This window comes from Mirounga leonina, unplaced genomic scaffold (assembly GCF_011800145.1).
Source record: "Mirounga leonina isolate KUSES-001 unplaced genomic scaffold, KU_Mleo_1.0 Mir_171, whole genome shotgun sequence".
Lineage (NCBI taxonomy): Eukaryota > Metazoa > Chordata > Mammalia > Carnivora > Phocidae > Mirounga > Mirounga leonina.
The window spans coordinates 17,087,714-17,109,517 of record NW_023270436.1 but is presented as its reverse complement, the minus strand read 5'-3'; the positions used below and the strand labels follow the sequence as shown (position 1 = coordinate 17,109,517).

The 21,804-nt window shown below is 56.3% G+C and overlaps 1 protein-coding gene across 1 annotated transcript; it reads left to right on the top strand.

The window, feature by feature from the left end:
* The first annotated feature begins 220 nt into the window (after positions 1 to 220).
* On the top strand, positions 221 to 20,582 carry MVK (mevalonate kinase). Its single transcript, XM_035017186.1, has 11 exons — positions 221 to 545; positions 1,427 to 1,518; positions 2,406 to 2,553; positions 5,578 to 5,722; positions 7,068 to 7,223; positions 10,559 to 10,662; positions 11,220 to 11,265; positions 15,055 to 15,145; positions 15,549 to 15,665; positions 18,962 to 19,115; positions 20,243 to 20,582. The coding sequence occupies exons 2-11, from the start codon at positions 1,441 to 1,443 to the stop codon at positions 20,392 to 20,394; spliced, it is 1,191 nt and encodes a 396-aa protein (XP_034873077.1). The 5' UTR covers positions 221 to 545; positions 1,427 to 1,440; the 3' UTR covers positions 20,395 to 20,582.
* The last annotated feature ends 1,222 nt before the right edge of the window (positions 20,583 to 21,804 follow it).

The following is a 21,804-nucleotide window of genomic DNA, read 5'->3' as shown; positions in this document are numbered from 1 at the left end:
ACCACCGTTCAGCCCCATTTTCCATTGGTCCGTGGCTCTCGGCCCAGGGCGGGACACTCCCAGGGGCTTGCTTCCCATTGGTTTACTGAAGGGGCGGGGAAACCCGTGACAGCTTTGTTGCAACACCTATTGGTCAATGTTCAAGCCAACTGGGAAAGGACGCCCAGCTCGCGTGTTCTGATTGGCGGAGAGGAAGGACGAGGCCCTCCCCCCGGGAGAGGGGCGCTCGGGGACTAGGTCCGGAGCCGCTCCCGCTTCTGCTCCCGGGGCGGGCGGAGGCAGGTGAGAAGCTGGGGTCGCGGGGCCGGGTGGCGCGAGGTTTGACGCTGAGACCCAGGACGACCTCGGGCCGGGCTCCCGGCTTCTCTGGCTCAGTGTCCCCGACTCTGGGAGTCCGTCCCGAGCGGTCGGCGAACTTGAATCTGAAGTGGTTTGGAGCTTTGGACCAGCAGTAGGCTTCCCGGTTCCGAGCCTCAGTTTCCACCGCTAAGAAACGGGATCACGATAGTACATGGCTTGTTGTGCGCTTCGTGTCTTATATTAAGGTAATGCACGTAAGGCCTTAAATGGGTGGTAATTCTCCAGAGTTTATAAAAATCTAAGCCGCGCACACCTGTAGACCCAGCGAGTCACTTTCTAGGACTCTGTATTGTAGAGATCCTGGCTTACGTTTGCAAGAAGGGGTTTGACGGCTGTTCTCTACAGCCTGTGATTTATCATTGTGAGGCAATGGAAACAGCCTAAAAGTCCAGGGAAGCGTTCCTTCTGGCCCATGATTTCACTTAAATTTCTGCCTTCGACAGCAGCAGTAATAAAAGCTGCAACCAGGAACAGAACCAGTAACAGATGGCTGTCAGTAATTGAATGAGTGCCGGACACTGTCAGGTGTTCCTCTTGCATTATGTAAGGTAACCTTTCCAAAACCCACTGAAGTTAAGTCCAGTTCTTGTCCCCACATAACATGAGGAAACCGAGATTCCTAGCCATTTGAGTGGGTTAGCGAAGATGACCTCATTGGAGAGTGGAAGAACTGGGATTTGAACCCAGGTCTTTCTCATGCGTTTAGTGCACTGCCTCACTGCACAGTCTTTGGGGCGCATAGCAAGTGCTGAATGGTAGCTGCCTTTTTTGTTAGAATGATGAGTTTGAACTAAGCAATCTCTAGTATCGCTTCATCCTCTCTCTGGCTTTTTCTTTTTTCTTTTTTTTTTTTTTTAAAGATCTTTATTTATTTATTTGACAAAGAGAGACACAGTGAGAGAGGGAACACAAGCAGGGAGAGTGGGAGAGAGAGAAGCAGGCTCCCCGCGGAGCAGGGAGCCCGATGCGGGGCTCGATCCCAGGACCCTGGGATCATGACCTGAGCCGAAGGTAGACGCTTAACGACTGAGCCACCTAGGCACCCCTCTCTGGCTTTTTCTTTCAGGATTGTCAGGAGCCATGCTGTCAGAAGTCCTGCTGGTGTCTGCTCCAGGGAAAGTCATCCTTCACGGAGAGCACGCCGTGGTCCACGGCAAGGTAAAGTCCCCCAGAGCCTTTGAGAATTGGGCACCTCTTCTCCCTGACCCTACTCTTAAGCCAAAAGGAAGCCTGGAGGCATAGCCTGGGAGTAGTAGGAGAGGAGATCAGTTTCTCCACAGCAAGGCAGGGAAGAGACAGGTCTTACACCCACTGAAGGGCTTCCCTGGCCTCACCCAGTAAGAGAGCACAAAGTTGAAATGTAAAGCTGTGCAGGTGGAATGAGACAACCTGGAAGCTGGGCTTCAGTGGAGAAGAAAAGAGGTGGGAGCGCTGAGCCCTGGGGCACCCCAACATTCAGAAGTGGGGAAGATGAGTAGGATCCAGCAAAGAAAACTGAGAGATGCATTATCTCATTTAACTCTTAGGACGGCCCTCTGTGGTTAAACTTTGATTATCCCATTTTGCAGATGTGGAAGCTGAGGCTTAGGAGAGGGTTGGTAGCTTGACCAGGGTCCCGTGTACCTTAGCAGAACCGGGAATGAACCTAAGTCTGTCTGAACCCACAGCTCATGCTTTTTTCCACTCCTGTGCTCCTCCACTGCTTGTCACTCTTTGTGTTCCTAACTTTATCTTTGCTGACGTGATGATTGTGGGGAAGCCTTTCCTTGGTGTGGAGGACTTCTGAAGTTTTGCACGGGGAGGGCAAACATAAGTAGATATTAGCTCCTAATTGATGGGAAGAGGCTGTGTCACTTAGTGGGAGAGCATGCCAAGGTTGATCAGCAGTGTCTGCCACGGGCATGGGTGGGCATGTGCCCTATATGCTAGTATGTGCTCTCTCTCCTCAGTACATTGACACTGACCCCCGGTTTTAAGACTGGAGCCAAACTCTTTGCACCTCCCCCCTATGCCCAGGCTCATTGCTTTTGCCCTTTATTCTACAGGTGGCACTGGCTGTGGCCTTGAACTTGAGAACATTCCTCCGGCTTCAGCCCCACAGCAGTGGGAAAGTGTGCCTCAGCTTACCAAACATTGGCGTCAAGCAGGCCTGGGATGTGGCCAGGCTTCAGCTGCAGGACACGAGCTTTCTGGGTAAGTGCAGCGGGGAGGAACCGGGTGTGGGAAGAGCCTGGGCCCTGACCAGAGGGGAAAGGGGACAGCTGGGTAGTTATTCTAGGCTGTCTCTGAGAGGGTCAGAGACTAGCCACTCTGGGGGTGTTTTCTCTCGACCCCATAAAATGAGCTTTACTTACTTATTTTTTTAAACTTAAGAGTGTCAAATGATGCACTGGATCCATGTGGGCTGTGGTGGACTGATCCTCAAGGCCTGTTGTTGGATGAAAAACCACAAGATGCAAATAACATGTATCTAAGGAAAGACCCAGTTTAAGTATCAGTATGTATGTACATGCAGGGGTGATTAGTGACCTCTGGGAGGGTCCTGAGGTCTGAAAGTGGACAAAGGGAGCCTTCCTTCTGTGAGATGGTTTTGACAAGGAGGAGGTATTGATTGGTGTTGGGTATCATTAAAAATCATTAAAAATAAAAGTAACATGCTTATTAGTTGGAAAACAGAGTCGATAGTGAAACACAGTCAGTAAAAAAAAAAAAAAAAGGCACCTGTTACCACTGCCCCCCTGACCACCCCGCATGACAACTCTCAGCATTTTGGTGTTAATCCTTCTGGATTATTTTCTGCAGATGGATAGATAGATTGAGGGAGATGGGGAGGATATCTTGTTCCTTAACCAAAATCCAATCAGGCCATACAAACTTGTGTGGTTTGTTTGTTTTCTTCAGTGTATCAGGACTCTCTTTCCATGCCAATAAAGACCCCTGCGCTGATTTTAGATAATATTGTGAATGTTGTGTCCCCTCATAAGCAGGCAGGGTTTTTCATCCGCGGGTTGCTTGCCATCTGCACCAAAGCTGAAGGGGTTTTTCTATTCTCCGTTCATTTGCTGTCTCCTCGCCAGGCTGATGCCTCATTGTTTGGAACAGTGTTTCTCAGCCAGAGTGGGACAAGTGGGAGTCCTCCGGGGTCTTTTCCCAACTGCTCCCTGCCCTCTGGAACCATCAGTCCGCAGCAAGCCACTCCTGAATTTTGCAGGGAGATGAGGTCAACAGGCAGAAAGCTCCATTTCTCAACCAGTCATGCCTTGGGATCCCCCGGGGAAGTTTTCATTGTTGTTGCTGTTCTTAACAATACAGACAGATTCCTGGCCCTGCCCCTCTCCTATTAAGAACAGGGGTCATGGTCGCCTGGGTGGCTCAGTTGTTAAGCGTCTGCCTTTGGCTCAGGTCATGATCCCGGGGTCCTGGGATCGAGTCCCACATCGGGCTCCCTGCTCGGCAGGAAGCCTGCTTCTCCCTCTCCCACTTCCCCTGCTTGTGTTCCTACTCTCACTATCTCTCTCTCTGTCAAATAAATAAATAAAAATCTTTAAAAAAAAAAAAAAAGAACAGGGGTCGTGGTGGCAGGGGATCAGGCAGGTGTAATTTGAAAGAAGCTCCCTGGGTGATTCCAAGATCACTGGGCCTCCCCTCCCCGAGGCTGGAGATGTTCCCCTGTCTGTGTGAGCCTGGACAGGTCACTTATCCCTCGGAGCCTCTGTGAGCAGAGTCCTGTGGCCTGGGAGGGTTGCTGTGAGAATCCGGCAGGATCGGAGGTGGGCCAGGGCTGGGACTCCGAGTGTAGTACGTGTGTGAGGGCTTCTGAGTGATTTCTCCAAGGAGAAAAAGGAATATGGAACATGAGCCTTTCAGAGACATGTTTTCTAGTAGATTGCCAGGCTCTCTGTCTTTTTCTTTCAGTATTCTCTGGTTGCTTCCCAATAGTTACAAAAACCGGGAATATTTCATTGGGCATCTATAGGTGTGCCAGGCACTGGACTAGTGTGTCGTGGATACTGGTACTCTTAGAATCCTCCAGCTTGCCTTGGACACAGGTGGTGGTATCCATCCCCATTTTATGGATGAGAAAACTGAGCTTCAGGGGCCAAGTGGCTTAGGTCACACAGCATTGTCAGTGATGCAGAAAGGATTCAGACCCAGATTTTTCCAAACTCTTCCAAAGTCTTTTTTTTTTTTTTAGATTTTTTATTTATTTGAGAGAGAGAGCATGAGCAGGGGGAGGGGCAGCGGGAGAAGTGGGCTTCCTGCTGAGCAGGGAGCCCAATGTGGGGCTCAATCCTGGGATCATGACCTAAACTGAAGGCAGACCCTTAACCTACTGAGCCACCCAGGCGCCCCTAAACTATCCAGTGTCTTAACGAGTCATTCCATTTCCCTTGCAGCGCTCTGAAATGTCTGTGCTCTCCGTAACACTGTTAACTGGTTCGGCTGCCTTTAGTGTGTCATTATTTCGGGGAATACATAGGGCTTCACGCGTACCCCACCCTAACATTTCCCAGCGCCCACGCACCAAGCTCGAAGTTCTGTTCCCTTTACAGTTGGACCCGTGACTCAGGGAGCAATTTGTAAAGCTGGTCGGGCTTGCTCGGCCTCCTCAGGCTCTCCGAGGAAAGCGGCCCAGCCTCCTACCGGGCCTCTTCCTGCAGCCCAAGCAAATGTCAGCACTTCACGTTCTCTGATTTTGAGTGTCCCATTCTCAAGAGTTGGTTCGGGAGAGGGACGCGTTTGGGGGATAATTGAATACTGCCTTTGGTTTTGGTTTTGTACCGTGGGGGTCGAACCCAGACCTTTGAGTGGTCGAGCTAGCATGCACTTCGTGTGCATATGTGCGTTTCAAGATGACCATTAATTAAGCACGTACTACACGCCAGGAACTGTGCCGCGGGTCTTAAGCACCTTATTTCAGTTTATTGGAGGAGGTACTGTTCCTATCCCTGCCTACCAAGGAGGGAAACTGAGGTTCAAAGAGGGTAAGTCATGTGCTCAAGGCCCCAGAGCCAGTAAAGGGTACCGTGGGGACCCAGACCCTAGTGTGCATGCCCGCAAAGCCCAAAGCCCCCGGCAGACGTGGCCCTGGTGGTCGGGCCGCGAACCCATGTCCCTCAGATGCTGATCCTCACGCCCGCTCGGGTTCCCGTGTTCCGTTGTCTATGAACGCGCCTGCGACCCTCTCACCTGGCCACGTGTGCTTGTTTGCCACAGAGCAAGGTGACGCCACGGCGCCCACTGCAGAGCAAGTGGAGAGGCTGAAGGAGGTGGCAGGCTTCCCCGAGGACGGCGCCAACCCCGAGCGCCTGGCCGTGCTGGCCTTCCTCCACTTGTACCTGTCCATCGGCCGGAAGCAGAGGTACGTGCGTGGCCTGGGCCCAGAGCCAGATTCCCGCCTCTGCCACGTGACTCCTCCCGGGCCACGCCCACAGAGGCAGCCCTGCTCCCCGTCCCGCGGCCCCCGGGGAAACTGACGAGCAAAGTGAAGCCGACGTCCGCTCCACCCCTTAACATAGGACCTGGGCTGCCTGCCATCAGGGAGGCCGGCTGCCAGGGTGGTGGTGCTGGTGAGACCGTGTCACGTGGTGATGGGGAGTCGGGGCACGTTGGGTCAGACCCCACGGCGGCCGCCCACCAGCTTCCTTGAGGTTCTTACCCTCCCTGGGCCTCAGTGTCCTCATCTGTAAAATGGGGGTAAGTAATAGTACCTACCTCGTAGGCTTCGTGTGAGGGTGAGAGAGTTTATTTATCTAAAGTGCGTGACGCAGAGCCTGGCACACAGCTTGAGAAATAAGAGCCATTAATATTCTCCCAAGGAAACTCGGAGGGTTGGAAATATATATGAAATGAGCCTAGCTCTGTAACTAGCCCACAGTGATTTTTTTTGGTCCCAGGCCCAAAGGGAAAGCCTCGAAGGGCAGCCAGCCCTTTCCTCAGACAGCAAAGGGCCAGGCACGGTGCGGAGGGCACATTCACAAACATCTCAACTCTTGCTGTCCGCCATGGGATTTTCATCTTGAGTGAGGGGCACGTCCCTTTCTGGGAAGGGGTGCACATTTCAGAACATCCTGATCTGAGTGGGGCGGGCGTGTGTAGTTTGTAAAGCAGATTCTCATTATAATCTTACACGTGGAAAACAGCAGAATTACTTAACGGGAAATACAGAACGTAAAGTGTAACAGTCCTTGCTTGGGGGAAATGCAACAGGGGAAGCATCCTGTGAACACACAGTGCACCTAGAGAAGATCTCAGTGGAGAAAGGGGGCCGTCGAGGCGAGCTAGGCATGGCTTCTGGGTGGGTGGCCAGGGGCAGCTTCCCAGTGGAAAAGACGTTTGAGAAGGGTTTTGCAGGATGGGTAGGAGTTTGCGTGGGGGAGGAAGAGGCCGTCCCGGGCAGGGATACACACAGAGCAGGGCCACGGGAGAGCCCCGCTGTGCAGGGAACAGGAAGGAATTGAGAGAAGCGGTTGGTGGTTCACGAGGGAACGTCGTGCTTTAAAGGATCCTGGTACCTGTTTCCAAGCTGCCTGGTTCACCATGACTTCTGCCCATCCCGTAGGGCCGCTTTTGGGGAGGGCAAATGTCCCCAAGTTCAGAAACCTAGGCCGAAGGGTTGGAGTCAGGCCCTGCCAATGTCCAGTCCTGGGCCTTGACCGCTAACTCGATCTCAAGAGAGTCACGCTCGGCACCCTGCTGTGTTTCAGGGCCCTGCCCAGCCTGGACGTCATGGTGTGGTCACAGCTGCCCACCGGGGCCGGCCTGGGTTCCAGCGCCGCCTACTGTGTGTGTATGGCCGCCGCTCTCCTGACTGTATGTGAGGAGATCCCAAACCCACAGAAGGACGGGGAGTCCACCGGCAGGTAATCACCGCCCTCACCCTGGGCGCCACGACCCGAGCGTGGGTTCTCTCTCAGAGGACTTCCCACCAGAGGTGTCACGTGGCCACTGAACAGCTGAGGAAGCTGAGGCCCGGAGGCCAGAGGGTGGCCCGGCCTACGCAGCAAGGGATGGTAGAACGAGACTTGCACCCAGGCGGTCTGAACCCGGAGCCACTTCAATTCCCCGACCCCTCACCCCCCACCTTGCCTCTTTTGGGTTCAAGAGCCCATGGTGTGGCAGAAAGAACCCGAGCCCGGACGTAGGGAGCCGTTGGGTCCACTTCTGCCGGTGACTCACTGTGGGACCTCGGCCAAGCCGCTGCACCCCTCGGGGCCTCAGCGTCCTTCTCCACAACAGGTCGTACCAGACGGTTATATGAGAAGTGACTGTGAGTCAATGAGGCTCATTGGGACAGTGTCACTGGCAGCCATGTCTGTCACTGGGGAATGCACCTCGAGAAGCCACCCGAGCACGGTCTGTCCTGGGTCCCTCCCTGGGAGTGGTGCCAGTCCAAAATCCAGCCTGGCAGCTTCTTGGTGAGGCCTGTCCCTGGGCCCGTGGGGCTCAGGGAGGTCCTCCCACTGGCGGCCTTGGGTACCCCCCATGTGCCATGTCAGGGGCACCGCTGGCTTGTCTGTCTCCCGGGGTAGCCGGCAGGAGAGAAAGCTGTTCAGGCCGTGCTAGGCGCCAGCATGGACATGGCCGTGTGGTTCCTCCCGGAGTGGTGCTCCCGTGCCCTCCACGCCCCTGCAGGGGCCCAGGCTGGAACCAGACCCAAAGGCCACGCTGTGCTCGCCTGCAGCTGAGGACCCCTTTCCTCCTCCAGAACTTGGTTTTGAATTGAGGTTTCCTTCCTCGGCCCTGAAAATGCCGTGCTTTTCTGATAGCCCGGGCCCCGCTGGGTGCCCTGTGGGGGCCAGTGATCTCTCTTCTGAGACACGGAGGTTAAAATACAGTTGAATTCAGACTGAGCCCAAAGGTCCCTTGGATCCTCATGGCTGCAGCAGATCTGGGGCGGGGGGGGCTCTCGATGGGATGTGTCTGTCAGCATTCCTCACACTCGCTTTGGATGGTTCCTGTGCATGAAAAGAAGTGGGAGGCCTGGGGTAGAGACGGCTTTTGTCAGGGGAAGAATCCAGAAGGTAATGAGAGATGGCACCTGTAGGTCACACAAGGTGACGGTTTTCAGGAATTTCGGTGAGGTTTGTCTTTTAACTCGCTGCAGGCCATTGAGCCACCCCTTCTTCTCCCTGGGCTCTGTTTCCTCATCTGGAAGTGAGGGGCTGCACCTAATGGGCCTTTGGGGGGCCCTCCAGCCTTGATGTTTGGTGATCCTGTGATACGATGGTGCTCATTAGCATGTGCTAATCACTGATTGGTGAAGGCCCGCTTGCCCTGGGTCCCCCGAATAGACTCGTACGTATGGGCCAGCCGACCAGCTTTGCTGTTCAAAAGGCGTGGTAACTCGTGTGTGCGCGACTGTATGTATGTGTGTGTGAGTGCTCGAGAGTGTGTGTGGTGGGGTGATGCTCTTTCTCACGCAGCTTCACAACCAGCTCTGCCGCCTCCCCTGAAGACCCAGTCATTCCTTCCCAGGACCTTTGATGAGAGCAGGTCCCAACCCCTGCCCTGGCCCCAGCATTTCCAAATCCTACAGACCTGGAATCTGGTCTCCTGTGAAGAGGAGGTTAGAAATCTGAGCCCCCGAAGGATGAACGGTGTGCAGAATGGGAGGGAGACTCGCCTTTGTGGAGAAGGCCAGGTCCTGGACTGGGTCCAGTTGCCCCTTTTCCCCGTCACTCACTCACTTTGCAGTTCCTGCAAAGGGCCGACTCTTGCCCAGTTCCAGATGCTACGCAGCCTCGGTCTGGAATGCTCTCCTCTCACGTCTTGCCTTGCTGACCCACCTCAGGCGCTCCCCTTTCCAGATGGGGGCACCCCATCCACCCCACATCGCATCTCCTGGGGGTTGTAGTTAAATAATGATTGCTGCTGGGCATCCCCTCTCCGTGAGATGCCAGGCCTCAAGCAGTCAGGGGCCGTGTCTGGTTCATTCCCTACCGTGAGCTTAGTCACAGGCCCATAGTAGATGCTCAGTAAATATTGGACAAATGAGGGAGTCTTGTTGGCACCATAAAGCTCAGTCGTTGGGAGCTTGGGCCCCAGTCAGCAGATGTGGTACTCATGTAGCAGTGAATAGCACTGGGATCTGCTCTACCCACCTGAGCCTCAGTGTCCTCTTCTATACGAGAGGGATAGTAACTACCTTCCCTGTAGGGTTTTTGTGGGGGTTACCGGAGACGGCCATTTGAGAAAGGCTTCAGCACGGTGCTCAGCACTTGGTGATGGCGTTGAGCCTCTCAAGCGCCATGTGAGTGGTGAGGGCATCACGTTCTCATTTGGCCAGTGAGGAAAGAGAGGGGGCGATGGCCTTGCTCAGGTCCCACAGCAAATGAGCGCTGGACCAGGCTTGGAGTGAATCCAGGAGCCGCAATCCCAGGCGACCTTTTTCCGGAGCCCTTACTGTTTCCCAGGTGTTTTACAAAGCACTTTTGTGTTCTTATCTCACACGTCCTCGGTGGGGGAGACACGATCGCCCGTGTTGTGTTGACGAAGATGAGAAAACAGGGTTGGGGGTGAAGCTGTTGTTTGGGGATGCCCAGAGAACCAGCGGCATGCCTGCTGCACAGCTCTACCCCGGAGCCCCAGCATTCTCGGGGCCACAGCACCCCGTTTCGTGGGGGCAGGGGGTCCCCAGAAAGGAAACAAAAGCTGAGAGAAAGGGCAGGGGAAGGGCTGACTGTATCCTTGTTCGATACTCACGGGCTTGGGGTCTGCTCACTCAAACTGTGCGTGAGCCCCCACTTCTCCTGAGAAAGGCAGCGTGGCCGCGTGCTTAGGGATGATCCAGAGATGGACAATGCACGCTTGACCCACTGAGGGTGTCCGGGGCACCTGCAATCCACGTTCCTAGCGGTTGGGCTTTGGGAAAAGTCAGATGAGGACAATGGGGCTCAGACAGGTTAGGTAACGGGCCCAGAGTCCCTCAGCTGCTAGGACCGTGTGCATCCGAAGCCTGGTCTCCTTCCACGGTGCCGGGTGGGAGGGCTGCAGGGGAAGGGAGGAAGGTACAGCACGCTCTGTAGGGGAGAGGTTCCAGGCTGTTCCTCTGTTTCTGGGTTCGAGGGCCCAAGCCCCTTTGACTTTTTTTGGTCTCCACCAAGCTTAACCTGTGCATCCTTCCCCCTGCTGCCCTCGGCGACCCTGGCCCCCTGCTCTCCTCCGAGGCACAGACGAACTCCTGTGTCTTCTCCAGGTGGACCGTGGAGGATTTGGAATTAATTAACAAGTGGGCCTTCCAGGGGGAGAGAGTGATTCATGGGAACCCCTCCGGAGTGGACAACGCCGTCAGCACCTGGGGTAGGGGCTGCCTCAGGCTTGTTTTCTCTATTTTTAGTATTTTATAAATTCTCAGGACCATTGTAGCTGCTCAGGCTCTGTTGGTTTGGATGAACGAAATCAGCGGGTTCTGAGGAAAATAGTATTTTCCTTTTCGGGGGTGGGGGGGATGGGAGAAATTTCAGGGCCCTGCCTCACACCCCTGAATCTAATCTCTGGGGGTATCTGGGGGGCCGGGGCAGGGCCTGGGAAGCTACAGTTTCAGGGAGCTCCCCACGAAGGTCTGTGTGGTAAAGCTGCAGAGCCGCACCAGCTGGGGTCCCCTCCGGGGAGGACCCTGGCTTATGGGGCCTGGCCGCAGTGCTGGGCCCCCGTTCCCCACGTGGCCTGTGGCCTGAGGCCGGGCAGGCTGGAGGGCAGGCGAGCCTTTGTGCCCTCCTGGACCTTGTGTAACTGGGACAGGGATGACTAGTGGATGGGACAGAACTCTCACCCCCACCTCAAGCCCAGCTTCTCGGCCAAGAGGCAAAGATTCGTAGCTTTTCCTACAGCTCTGACCCGCTGCTTTTTCTCTTTAGGAGGAGCACTCCGATTCCAACAAGGAAAGATCTCCTCCCTAAAGAGGTAATTCTGGGGCAGAACAGCAGCTCCGGGCACAGCTGTGGAATGCGTCCAGCTTGTGGGGGGGCTCTAACCTCGTGATGAGGGACACGGGTGGGCCGTGTGTCCCCGGGCTTTCTCTCCCCTCCCCCGTGAGGTCTGTTCTCACCTTCTGTGCTGTGTCTCTTAGATCGCCGAGAGCTTAGAGGGAGAAGTCATGCATGGCTGTGCCGGTCACTTTCCGGAGAGTGACCGCTCCCCCAGACCCCTGGCCTCTCAGTAATTTAATCCATGTGCTCGTGTATTCATTTTGCAAACCAGAATTGATATCTGCCTGTGTTCCTGGGCGACGCTGTACTAGGGTCTCGGGCTATACAGTTGAGTCGCAGACACAGTTTTGGTGGAGGTGGGGGGAGTGGGGGGGTAGGGGAAGGGCCGGCAGACATGCGCACCAGGTGCCGCAGGCAAACGTGGGAGTTGCCACACTGAGGCCCTCGGGCAGAGCCCGGGCTCGAGCGGGCGGTGACATGTAATAGCTTTTCAGCCCGTTTCACGTGTCCCTTGACCCCCTTCCTCTGGAGGGATGGGGATTACAAACGTGCGTGTTAAAATAGAACACCCTGTTCTCTTCAGACTCAGAGTGGACACGGATGGGGCGCGCGGTAGCAGGCGCTTGTTGGCAGTTCCTTGAGCCCTCCATCAAGTCGGGTGGTGGTGTTTGTCCCAGGGCACTTTGCTACTTTGGTGGCCTTTCCACGGGGATGAGGGTGAGGAGGGTTGTCTGCACTGTGGATGGGCAGCAAGTCCTAGCCCGCTGTCCTTGCCCACTGGGCCACTCCGTTAGTGGCTCCCTGACCTGGCGCGACATGGTGCTGTATTCTTCTACCTGCACCTCTGGGATCTTCCTGCCTCGCCTCTGTTGGTTTCCAAGAGCCAGGCCTGCCTTTCCGAGGCTAGACACTAGGGTTTCTTTAACCTTGGCACCATCGACATCATGGACTGGATAATTCTTTATGGCGGGGGGCTGCCCTCTGCAGCGTGTTTAGGAGGTTTAGAAGCATCCCTGAGCTCTACCCGCAAGATGCCAGTAACACCTCCCCCATCTCCCAGCTGTGACAACCGGAAGTGTCTCCAGACATTGCCTCATTACCCTGGAGGGCAAAAATCGAGATGATAACCTCCACTCTGCACCGAGGAGGAAGCAGAGTCATTTAGGGGAGGGACCAGCCCGCTGTAGCTGCTGCGCACTCGGGGCATGGGAGCTGGGGGCCCAAGGTGGAGCCGGCTCTGCCAGGTAGACTGATGCCCGGTGCAGCGACAGCAGCAGTCGGGGGGCTCGAAATGCCAGAGCTGGGCCTGCCCGTGGGGCTCCCAGTCACCCTCAGACTGGGGCGACTGTCTTCCTCAGGACGAAGGCCTCCAGAGAGTACTGGAGCTGCTGTGGATGATGGTGAGGGGTGTCATAAGTCGGGCTACAGATCTGGGGGTGCTTCATGGGGGCCATGGCATCTCACTCAGGGTTTTCTGAGAGCTGGTTGTATCCTAAGCACCAAACTGGGCCCCGGGGAAAGAAAACCAGCTAAAACATGGTGTGGGTACGTGCCCATTCTACCGGAGGGAAGTCAAGAGATGAGTGATAAAGGGCTTTCCAGGTGGGGGAGGCAGGGGGAGAGGCCCCGAGGCATATTCGGTGGCCAGCTGGTGGTGGTGTGGTGGACAGAGGCTCTGGGATCTGTAGGCTTTGATTTGAGCCCAGCTCTGCCACTCCTGAGCAGGGTGCTCTTGACTGAGTCGCTTTTCCTGAGGCAAACTTTCCTGTGTTTATATACTGAGGATCCTGAGCATGAAATCAGAAACCGTATCTGTAGAGTGTTTTGCCCTTTGCCGACCAGATTTAATTCCACAAATATTACTGAGCAACTACTGTGTGCTGGGTGCTGGGGCCTCAGCAGGGAAGAATAAGGCCCGCCTTCACGGAATTCCCATTTCATGGGAGGAGACAGCTGACAAAGGGCTCCATAAGAGCATGGCAGGCAGTTGGGTGGAGGACCAGGGGAGCCTCTGATGAAGTGACATTTGAGCAGGGACCTGAATGAAAACACAAAGAGTGAATCCTGGAGCTGTCGAGGACACAGGTGGGTCCCTCCCTGGCGGAGGAAACGCAAGTGCAAAGGCCCTGAGGCCGGGGTGTGCCTGGCGGGCTGAGCGGGAGGTAGGAGGCCAGGATGGCTGAGTGGAGCGAACACCCAGGGAGGGTGGAGAGGAGGTAAGACCGAGGAATTGGCCAGGCCTAGCACCGATAGGCACTCACACAGCGGAGCCTGGGCGGTGGTGTCTGGCTGCCCCAGGAGCCCGGGGTTTGGGGGGGCCAGCGGGGCTGCAACAAGCCTGTTCTCAGAGGACTTGCCTAAGAAAGATGAAGACACGATATTCAAACTCCTCCCACCCCACTGGATGGGAGCACAGAGCAAACCGACCTTCACTGCGGGCCGCGGGGCGCCACGGAGAGCAGATGGCGGATTCTCTGAGAAGCTGGGAGGCCAGACTCCGCATTAATCCCGCCGATGGCTTCAAGAGGAACCCTTTCCCCCAAAACCATGCATGGTGCTTCTCCATTAAAAAAAAAAAAATGCATTGTTTGCGAAGTGGATCAAGATATGGCCTCCCAGAACGCTGCCCTTTTGAGGAACAGCTTGTCTTTAAGGGGAAAAGAAAAGCCAAATAGAATGTTCATTTTTTGTAAAGTTAAAAAAAAAAAAAAAAGTCGGCCTCCAAGGCTGAGAATCGATATTAATTACATGGGCTTACGGTCGGTGAGATCAAGCAGGTTTCTGGCAGCCTTTTCCAGCCCTATTGGATTTTACAGTCTTGGGTTGTGAAAAGAAAAACGGGTAAAGGTATCAAGGGGTCTGCCTGTCTCCAGCTGTCTTGGGCCAGAGCTCATCCAGATGCTCCATTCTCAGTCCCCAGCCCACAGTGCTCTGAAAGGCAGCTTGGGAATGACAAGAAACGGTGCCCTGAGTCCCCCAAGACCACCAGCCATAGCACAATTCGGATTGTGACTTTAGGAAGTATTCTAAAGCTCAGGGGGTTGGCGAGGGCAGCTTACCATGGCCACCCTGGGCCCTCTATTTGCTTACGTGGGGGAGCCAAGCAGGGACGCCTGACTCCAACCATCTCTGGCTGAGCCAGGGCAGTGGGTCTGAGCACCATCAAGGCAGGGCAAGGATGGGCCCCACGTGCTGGGAACCTGACCCCTGCACAAGCCTGCCCTTCCCTGCAGCCCTGGGCTCACTGTACCAGCCAACCTGGGCATCTTCTCTCCCTGCGTGCACCCCTTCTGTGTGATCCACCCCAGGTCCCATTGCTTTTCTTCTTAAATCTCTAGACCCTTCCACTCCAGCAAGCTGGGGTGGCCCACAGGACAGACCCTCCCCCCCTTCTTCCACCTTCAGCTATAGTACCTTTGAACTCCTCTGACCCTGTGAACTTGGCGTGCTCTGCCAGCGCCAGGCTAAGCCAGGGCCCCTCACGTGTGCCCAGCCCATAGTAGGTGCCCCCACTGAAGTCGAGTGGGTTGAGTGACAAGCCAAAGGAAAGTGTCCCATCTCCCTGGGGGCTGGAGTGGGGACACCTCTGTGACTGGCAGCAGGAGTCCCTTGCTCCCCTCGCTCCCCCTCCAGCCCCCTGATGTCCCCTCCCTGGGCCTCCGCTTCCTCCTCCGTGACAGGGTGGGGTGATGTTTGGGATTCCCCCCAGCCCTGACACCACTCCTCCATCCTGAGCTCACTGTGGCCCCCCTTCACCCCACAGGCCACCGGCTCTGAAGATCCTGCTGACCAACACCAAAGTCCCTCGCAGCACCAAGGCTCTGGTGGCCAGTGTCAGGAGCAGGCTGCTTAAGGTGCGTTCGGTTCCACTCCTGGGCAGGGTTCCACTAGGGCCACGGCAGCCAGGTCTGGGGGCTCAAGCTCGCCCTCTGCCCCGTGGGTTAGTGGAGGGCCGGGATGGGTGATGGGGACCGGGGGAGGCGGTTTTGGCTGACAAGGAGGTGCTGGGTGGGCCCCCCCCCCCTCCCCCCCCCCAGCCCCCCCCCCAGTCCCCCCCAGTCCCCCAGCTGGGAGGCAGGACAGGAAGTGTCAGACATACTGGCCTGGCCATGAGAATCCCCCACTCATGTCAGGGGGTGCCGGGCAAGGCAGATACCCAGAGGGAAGGAGAGGCGGGGAGTGGGCCGTGGGGACACCTCTCTCTCCTCCCATTGCCCGGCCCTAGGCCTCACAGCCCCTTGCTTCCTCTCCCTGCAGTTCCCGGAGATCGTGACGCCCCTGCTGGCCTCCATCAACGCGATTTCGCTGGAGTGCGAGCGGCTGCTGGGGGAGATGGCAGCGGCCCCGGCCCTGGAGCACTACCTCGTGCTGGAAGTAAGAGCCCGCCTGCGGGCTGCAGGGCCTCACCCACACTGTCGTCAGGCAGGGGCTCCCAATCTGCACTCAGAGTCCCCAAGCCAAAGCAGAGAGGCTGGGCCCAGGCCTGAGGTCCCGCGTGTGCAAAGGCCAGCAAGCACGCCTTCTTTTTAAGCCTTTTCCCAGGTGATTCGGAGCCGTGCAGAGCGCAGAGCGCAGTGCCCGGACGTGCTAAGCACCAGGGGCCAGGTTTGGGTTCCTGCCCGTGAGGAGCAGTGGGATATTGCGACACCGTCTTCTCTCGGTCCAGGAGTGATTCCTTGCTTGGCCACCTTGTTCCTGCTGTTCTTGCTAACTGCATTTGTTCCTTTGGTAACTGTTTACTCCCGGCATGCTTTGGTTCAGACATTTTTATTTATTTTAGAGAGAGAGGGAGAGCGGGGGGAGGAGCAGAGGGAGAGAGAGAGAGAGAGAGGGACAAGCAGACTCCCCGCTGAGTGTGGAGCCTGTCATGGGGCTCGATCCCACGACCCTGAGATCATGACCTGAGCGGAAATCAAGAGTCGGACGTTTAACCGACTGAGCCACCCAGGTGCCCTGGTTCGGACATATTCTAACACCATTCTTTCTTCATTGTTCTCCGAGCCGCCACCCTTCGCGTAACTCCCGTGTAGAGGCTGAGACCTCACACCTTGGGTTTGATCAGGTCCCGACCTGAACCCAGCTTCACCCCTGCTGGTCTCCCCCGAGCGTCCTAAGAATGCAGTAAGGCGCAGTGGGTGACATGCAGTCACCATGTCTGATGAGCCACAAGCTCAGTAAGCCCGAGGGCACAGGCTCATCCTCAGACACAGTCCGGGTGGCCTGGCAAACATGGATTGACATTAAAGAGCCATCGGGCTCCCCTTGAATCGGGATCAGGCAGGCCCCACGGGCAAGGCTGTGTGGCAGCAGTCGGCAGGAGGTGCAGAAGGGGCCCCCCGGGGGAGGTCCTGTGGTCTCCATTCCTCCACAGTCCCCACTACTCCCTAACTGCCACCCCCAACTGCTGCAGGCTGCCTGGTACCTCCCTGTCCCACCGTAGGCATTTGAGTCAGCAGCCCCTGTAGTGAACGGAAGCAGCTCCTAGGCCAAGCCTTTTCACAAGTGACTTCTCCCTTGATTTCTGTAACCACCTGCCTGGGAAGTAGATATGTTGTGCCCATTTTACAGATCTAAAAACTGAGGCCTAAAGAACAACTTTCTCCAATGTTCACCAACCCTTGAGTGGCTGTGCCAGGTGTCAAACTGACTTGCTTGTCTCTTCAGCCAACAGATCTCTAACGAGTGCCCACCCGGGCCAGGGGCAGCGACCCTCCTCCTTTCTGTGCTTTTGCTCCCATTTCCGTAGCTGTCTGCCTCCAGTCCCCCAGCGTTTGCCTTGCTGGCTTCAATTCCTTTCACGTAGAAAGGAGGGAACACGGTCCTCCTGAGTATGAAATTAATAATGATAGAGTACTGCCTAAAATACACCCCGTTGAGCCCCTGGAGAATGCCACAGAACAGCACGTTGATTATACATTGTGTATATTTTTGGCTGTGGCAGCCGCTGAAATGTGCAGCTCGGCTCCTGGACAGCTTTGTGCTCAAACCAGCGAGCTGTTCTCCTGTGTCACAACCTGTCATCTGATCCTTGACAGATTTTGGATCAGAATGTGACAGGTGTCTGAAACCTGCCTTGGCAACGTGACACCTCGCGCTCAGGCGCAGAGAGCAGCCCCCAGAAGTTTTCCCTCACATCCAGCCCCTGGGGCTGGGGAAAGGCACCCGGGGCTGCCACCGGGCCATCACACCTGTCTGCTCATTTGTCAGAAGGGTTGGCGGGTGTGAGGCAGGCTGCAGGGGAGGGCTGACCTGAGCCCGCCCGACAGCCCAGGGCAGGAGAACCAGGTGGGCCTCAGCAGACAGCTCGGTGATTGGCAGCCCTCCCGGCACGCAGGCGCTCCCCGTTCCCTGGAGCAGAGCCGCGCGCTGCCAAGCCACATGCCACAAGAAGTAGGTGGCCGCCGGAATGCCAAGGGCGCTCTTGGAGACAGGGTAGACGCGAGCTTTGCACCGGGCAGACCCGGCTTCCAGGGCTGGCTCAGTACCTTGCCAGCTCAGCGACCTTAGGCAAGTCGCTTTCCTCCCTGAGCCTTAGTGTCCCCTGAAACGAAGATGGTGGTGATGTGACCATAAAAGTATTAATAGCAGCTGACTTTCCCAAAGCCCTCGTCTCAGGCCAGGCATCATGCAAAAAACTCACTTCGTCCCATCCCCACGGCAACGAGGCTGAACCTCTTACGATGCCAGTTTTACAAGTGGGGAAACTGAGGCACAGGGTGAACGCCCTCACAGACCAAGAGGTCACAGAGCTGGGACTTAAACCCAGGCCCCCCCTGACTCCAGATCCCACATTCTTAGCTTGCCCGTGGCAGGGACCGTAGCTGGGTGCTCATTCCTAGAGCCCCAGTGCCTAGCACAGTGCCCGGCATGGTGAAGGTGTTTGGCAAACACAGGTGGAGTAAATGAAATGTAGGGGGCACCTGGGCTGTGCTAGCTGTCAGTTTTGTTATTTCATCAACCTACGTGCTGTTTGAGCCTCAGAAGAGCAGGAATTTTATGCAGGATCAAAGAAACCTGGAACACATTTAGCTTTTTCCCCACACTTGTGACCTTGTTGGGACAATAAACCGGTTCTTATTCTGAAAATCTGGGCACCTGAGGCAGCTGTAGGATGGCACAGTACTTCAGACTTCTCCTGCAGATGATAGAAACCCATCTCAACCAGGCTTTAACAGAAAGGGAATTTATTGGCTCATAACTGAGAAGACCAGCAAGAACAGCATCAGGCATAGCTGGATCCAGGGGCCAAACCAAGTCAGTCTGAAATCTCTCTCCATCTTCCATATAATCTCTGACCATGGGCAGGGCAGATAACTTTGGTGGCTTCTCTCTGAAGTCAACCAGTTTTAGCAGCTCCAGGGCAGAGGCAGAGAAAACCCTGGGAGGGCTGTGGTTGGCCCAGTTGGGGTCACAGGCCCATTCCTGACCACTCACCGTGGCCACAGGCTTCTTTGGCCAGGCATGGGACATGTGTTCGCCACCAGCTCCATCCCAGCCCCATGGGAAGTCCTGCGGGAAGGAGAGGTCCTTTGACTAGTGGAGAGGGACACGGTGCTAGCTTGTCTAAGCCATTTGCCGTCCCAAACCGGTGGCCGTCACGTGGATGGGGTGAGCACAGGACCTTGGCTTCAGGCACACCAAGTGGGAACAGATGGAACCTTCTCCTCCAGGAGCTCATCGACATGAACCAGCACCATCTGAATGCCCTTGGCGTGGGCCATGCCTCGCTGGACCAGCTCTGCCAGGTGACCATGGCCCATGGACTGCACAGCAAGCTCACTGGCGCGGGCGGCGGTGGCTGTGGCATCACGCTCCTCAGGCCAGGTACCTGGGGGGTGGGCAGGGTTGTCGGCCAGGGCTCATGCAGACGTTCTACCTGGGCAATTCCCTCGGGAGGAGAAAGACACCGGAGAACAGCCTCTCCTCTGCTGTGTGGCTTTGGTCGAGTTAATTAACCTCTCTGGGTCTTTGTTGCTGCATCGGTAAAGTAAAGGATGCTCACATCTATTTTATAAGATCGTTGTGTAGGTTCAAGGAGAAAAGTGCATTTAGAATGCCTGGCACAGGGCTGGGCTGTGGTAGGGGCTCATACCGTGGGCGGCTGTCCCTACCACCTCCTTACCTGCCAAGTCTCCCACGAGCTCGAGAAATAACCAGGACATTGTCATCACCCATGTCAGCCTCACCCCTCCCCCGCTGTCACCTCTTGATGTGGCCAAGATGGGGACTGACCTCGCTACAGAACAAAGGGCTTTCTCTCCCCGTAGTGTTTGGGGAAAGAGCAAGGCTGGGTAACGTGCCCAGGGCCAGCAAGGGGCTCCTGGTGGTGCTCAGTCAACACACCTGCCCTCAGGACCAGGCCCTCAGAGCTCTCGCCTCCGTTGCTTTCCCTTTGCCTCCTCCTTCTGGTCTTTCTCTTCCCTTCTTTACCTTCTCTTCCTTCCTCTTTTTGTCCCACCTTTCTCTGTTGCTTTGCAGTCAGCCCACAGTGGCCCCAGCCACTCCCCTCATGCTCAGTGCGCTCCCAGGCGTCAGGAAGTCAGCTTGGCCGACAGCCGACTTTGACTGTTGGCTTCTAGTTCAGGGTCAGTGACGATGATGAGAGAAGGCTTCTGGGGAATGTCTGCTGTGCCAGGCACCTTACCTGCATTCTCCCATGTAAGCCTCACAGTGACCCTCGAGGGGTAGGTATTACTAGCCCCATTCCCAGATGAGGAGACTGAGGCTCAGAGAAGGGAAGTCACTTGTCTGAGGCCCCCCGGCTGATCTGTGACAAGGCCAGGCCCATGAGTTTAACTGTTGCTCCGTAACCACCCCCCACACCCCCTCCCGAGGGTGCAAGGCTTGACATTCCAACAGGAAGACCTGGTTGGCCCCGGGCCTTTTCCTGGATGGACAGTCTCTAAGGGAGCAGAGATTGTTGGGTGACCTGCTGCTTTCCCTCCCCCCAGATCTGGAGCAGCCAGAGGTAGAGGCCACGAAGCAGGCTCTGACTGACTGCGGGTTTGACTGCTGGGAAACCAGCATCGGGGCCCCCGGCATCTCCATCCACTCGGCTGCCTCCCTGGACGTCCCTGTGCGCCAAGCCCTGGTTGGTCTCTGAGATGAGCCCGCACCGCTGCAGCCCCACCAAGAAGCGCCTTCCTGGGGTATTCTGGGTGCCGGAGTTGGCTTCGGGGCTGGCCAGTGGGCCCCAGCCTCTGTGCGCTGGCCTTCCCAGCAGCTGTACCCCTGCAGTCCCAGCGGTGCGATCTGGAACGTGCAGTGGGCTGGGGATCCTGGAAGACCCGGTCTGTGTCCTGCCTTCTCTTGAGCTGCCTGGGCAGTGGGGCCGTGTGGGGTCCTCTGAGATGCTAGGGCATCTTTGGGCCACTGCCGCCTTCTCAAACCCTCTGCCCACTTGGCTGGACGCTCAGATGCAGTGTGCCTTCTCCCTCCCTCTGCCACCTGTCTCTCAGGGCCCGGCCCCTCCCACCTCCTCCAGGAAGCTTTCCCCGACCCCTGGCAGGGTGACCCTGGTGCCACCTCCTTCCCTGTACGCCCCGTCTGTTTGAACCGTTCAGCACTGCGTGCTCTGCTCTTCTCTCCAGCTAGACTGCGGGCCCCCCAGCGGTTGTATGGGCAGTGGTCTTTGCCTTCTGCCCTCCCGTCCCAGGGTTGGCCGAAGGCATGGTCGATGTACCCAGTTTCTTCCAGTCTGTACCCACAGGATTTGCAGAAAAGATGGCAGAGGGGAAATAAGAAGCTCTTGAGTAAACCAGGGCTTCCCTTGGAGTCCAGAAAGAAGGATGACAGTCTGGTACAGTCTCCAGCCCGCCCATGCCTGCCTCCTCTGTACCTTCTCCAGCCACTTTCCCCCGTGGAGCTCTTAAGGAGTTGAAGGAAAGAAGGGCTTTGGGCCACTCAGTTTTGTGTCTCAGGGACACTACTGGTAGGGTTTTCCCAGATGGCCCTCAGTCCTCCAGCACAATTCCTACCTGCTTTTCCAGAAAGGGGAGTTTTAAGCTTCCTGGCCCCCGGAGTCGTGAGCACTCATGAATTCACAGACTTTTGTGAGCCTTAGAAACAAAAACCTGTAGGTTCTGGAATCTTCCTTTTTTTTCTGCAATTCGCTGGGTGGGAAAAAAAGATTCAAGTGCTTGTAGCCCAGTGCCTGGCACCTACCTGGCCCTGCTTGAACTTTATATTACCAGTCAAAGCTCCATCTGAAACGGCAGAATCCATCAAAAAGCCCCCGTAGCTAGCGCATGGCCGCGGGGAGCTACCACAGCCCGGGACCTGCAGGGGGCACACAGGAAGGTGGGGGCTGGGCAGGGAGTTCAGGATGCGGTTAAAATGGCCCTGCGCTTCTGCCCTTGGCCACTAGGGGGCAGCGGGTGCCTTTCCCAGGGTCTTCAGAGGGAGGGTGAGTGGGAGCTGGCCTGAAGAGCAGCATCTGAGCTCCGCACCCCCCACCCCCACCCGTCATGCCAGGCCTCCCGGGCTGTGCCTGGGCTCACTGCCAGAGACATGA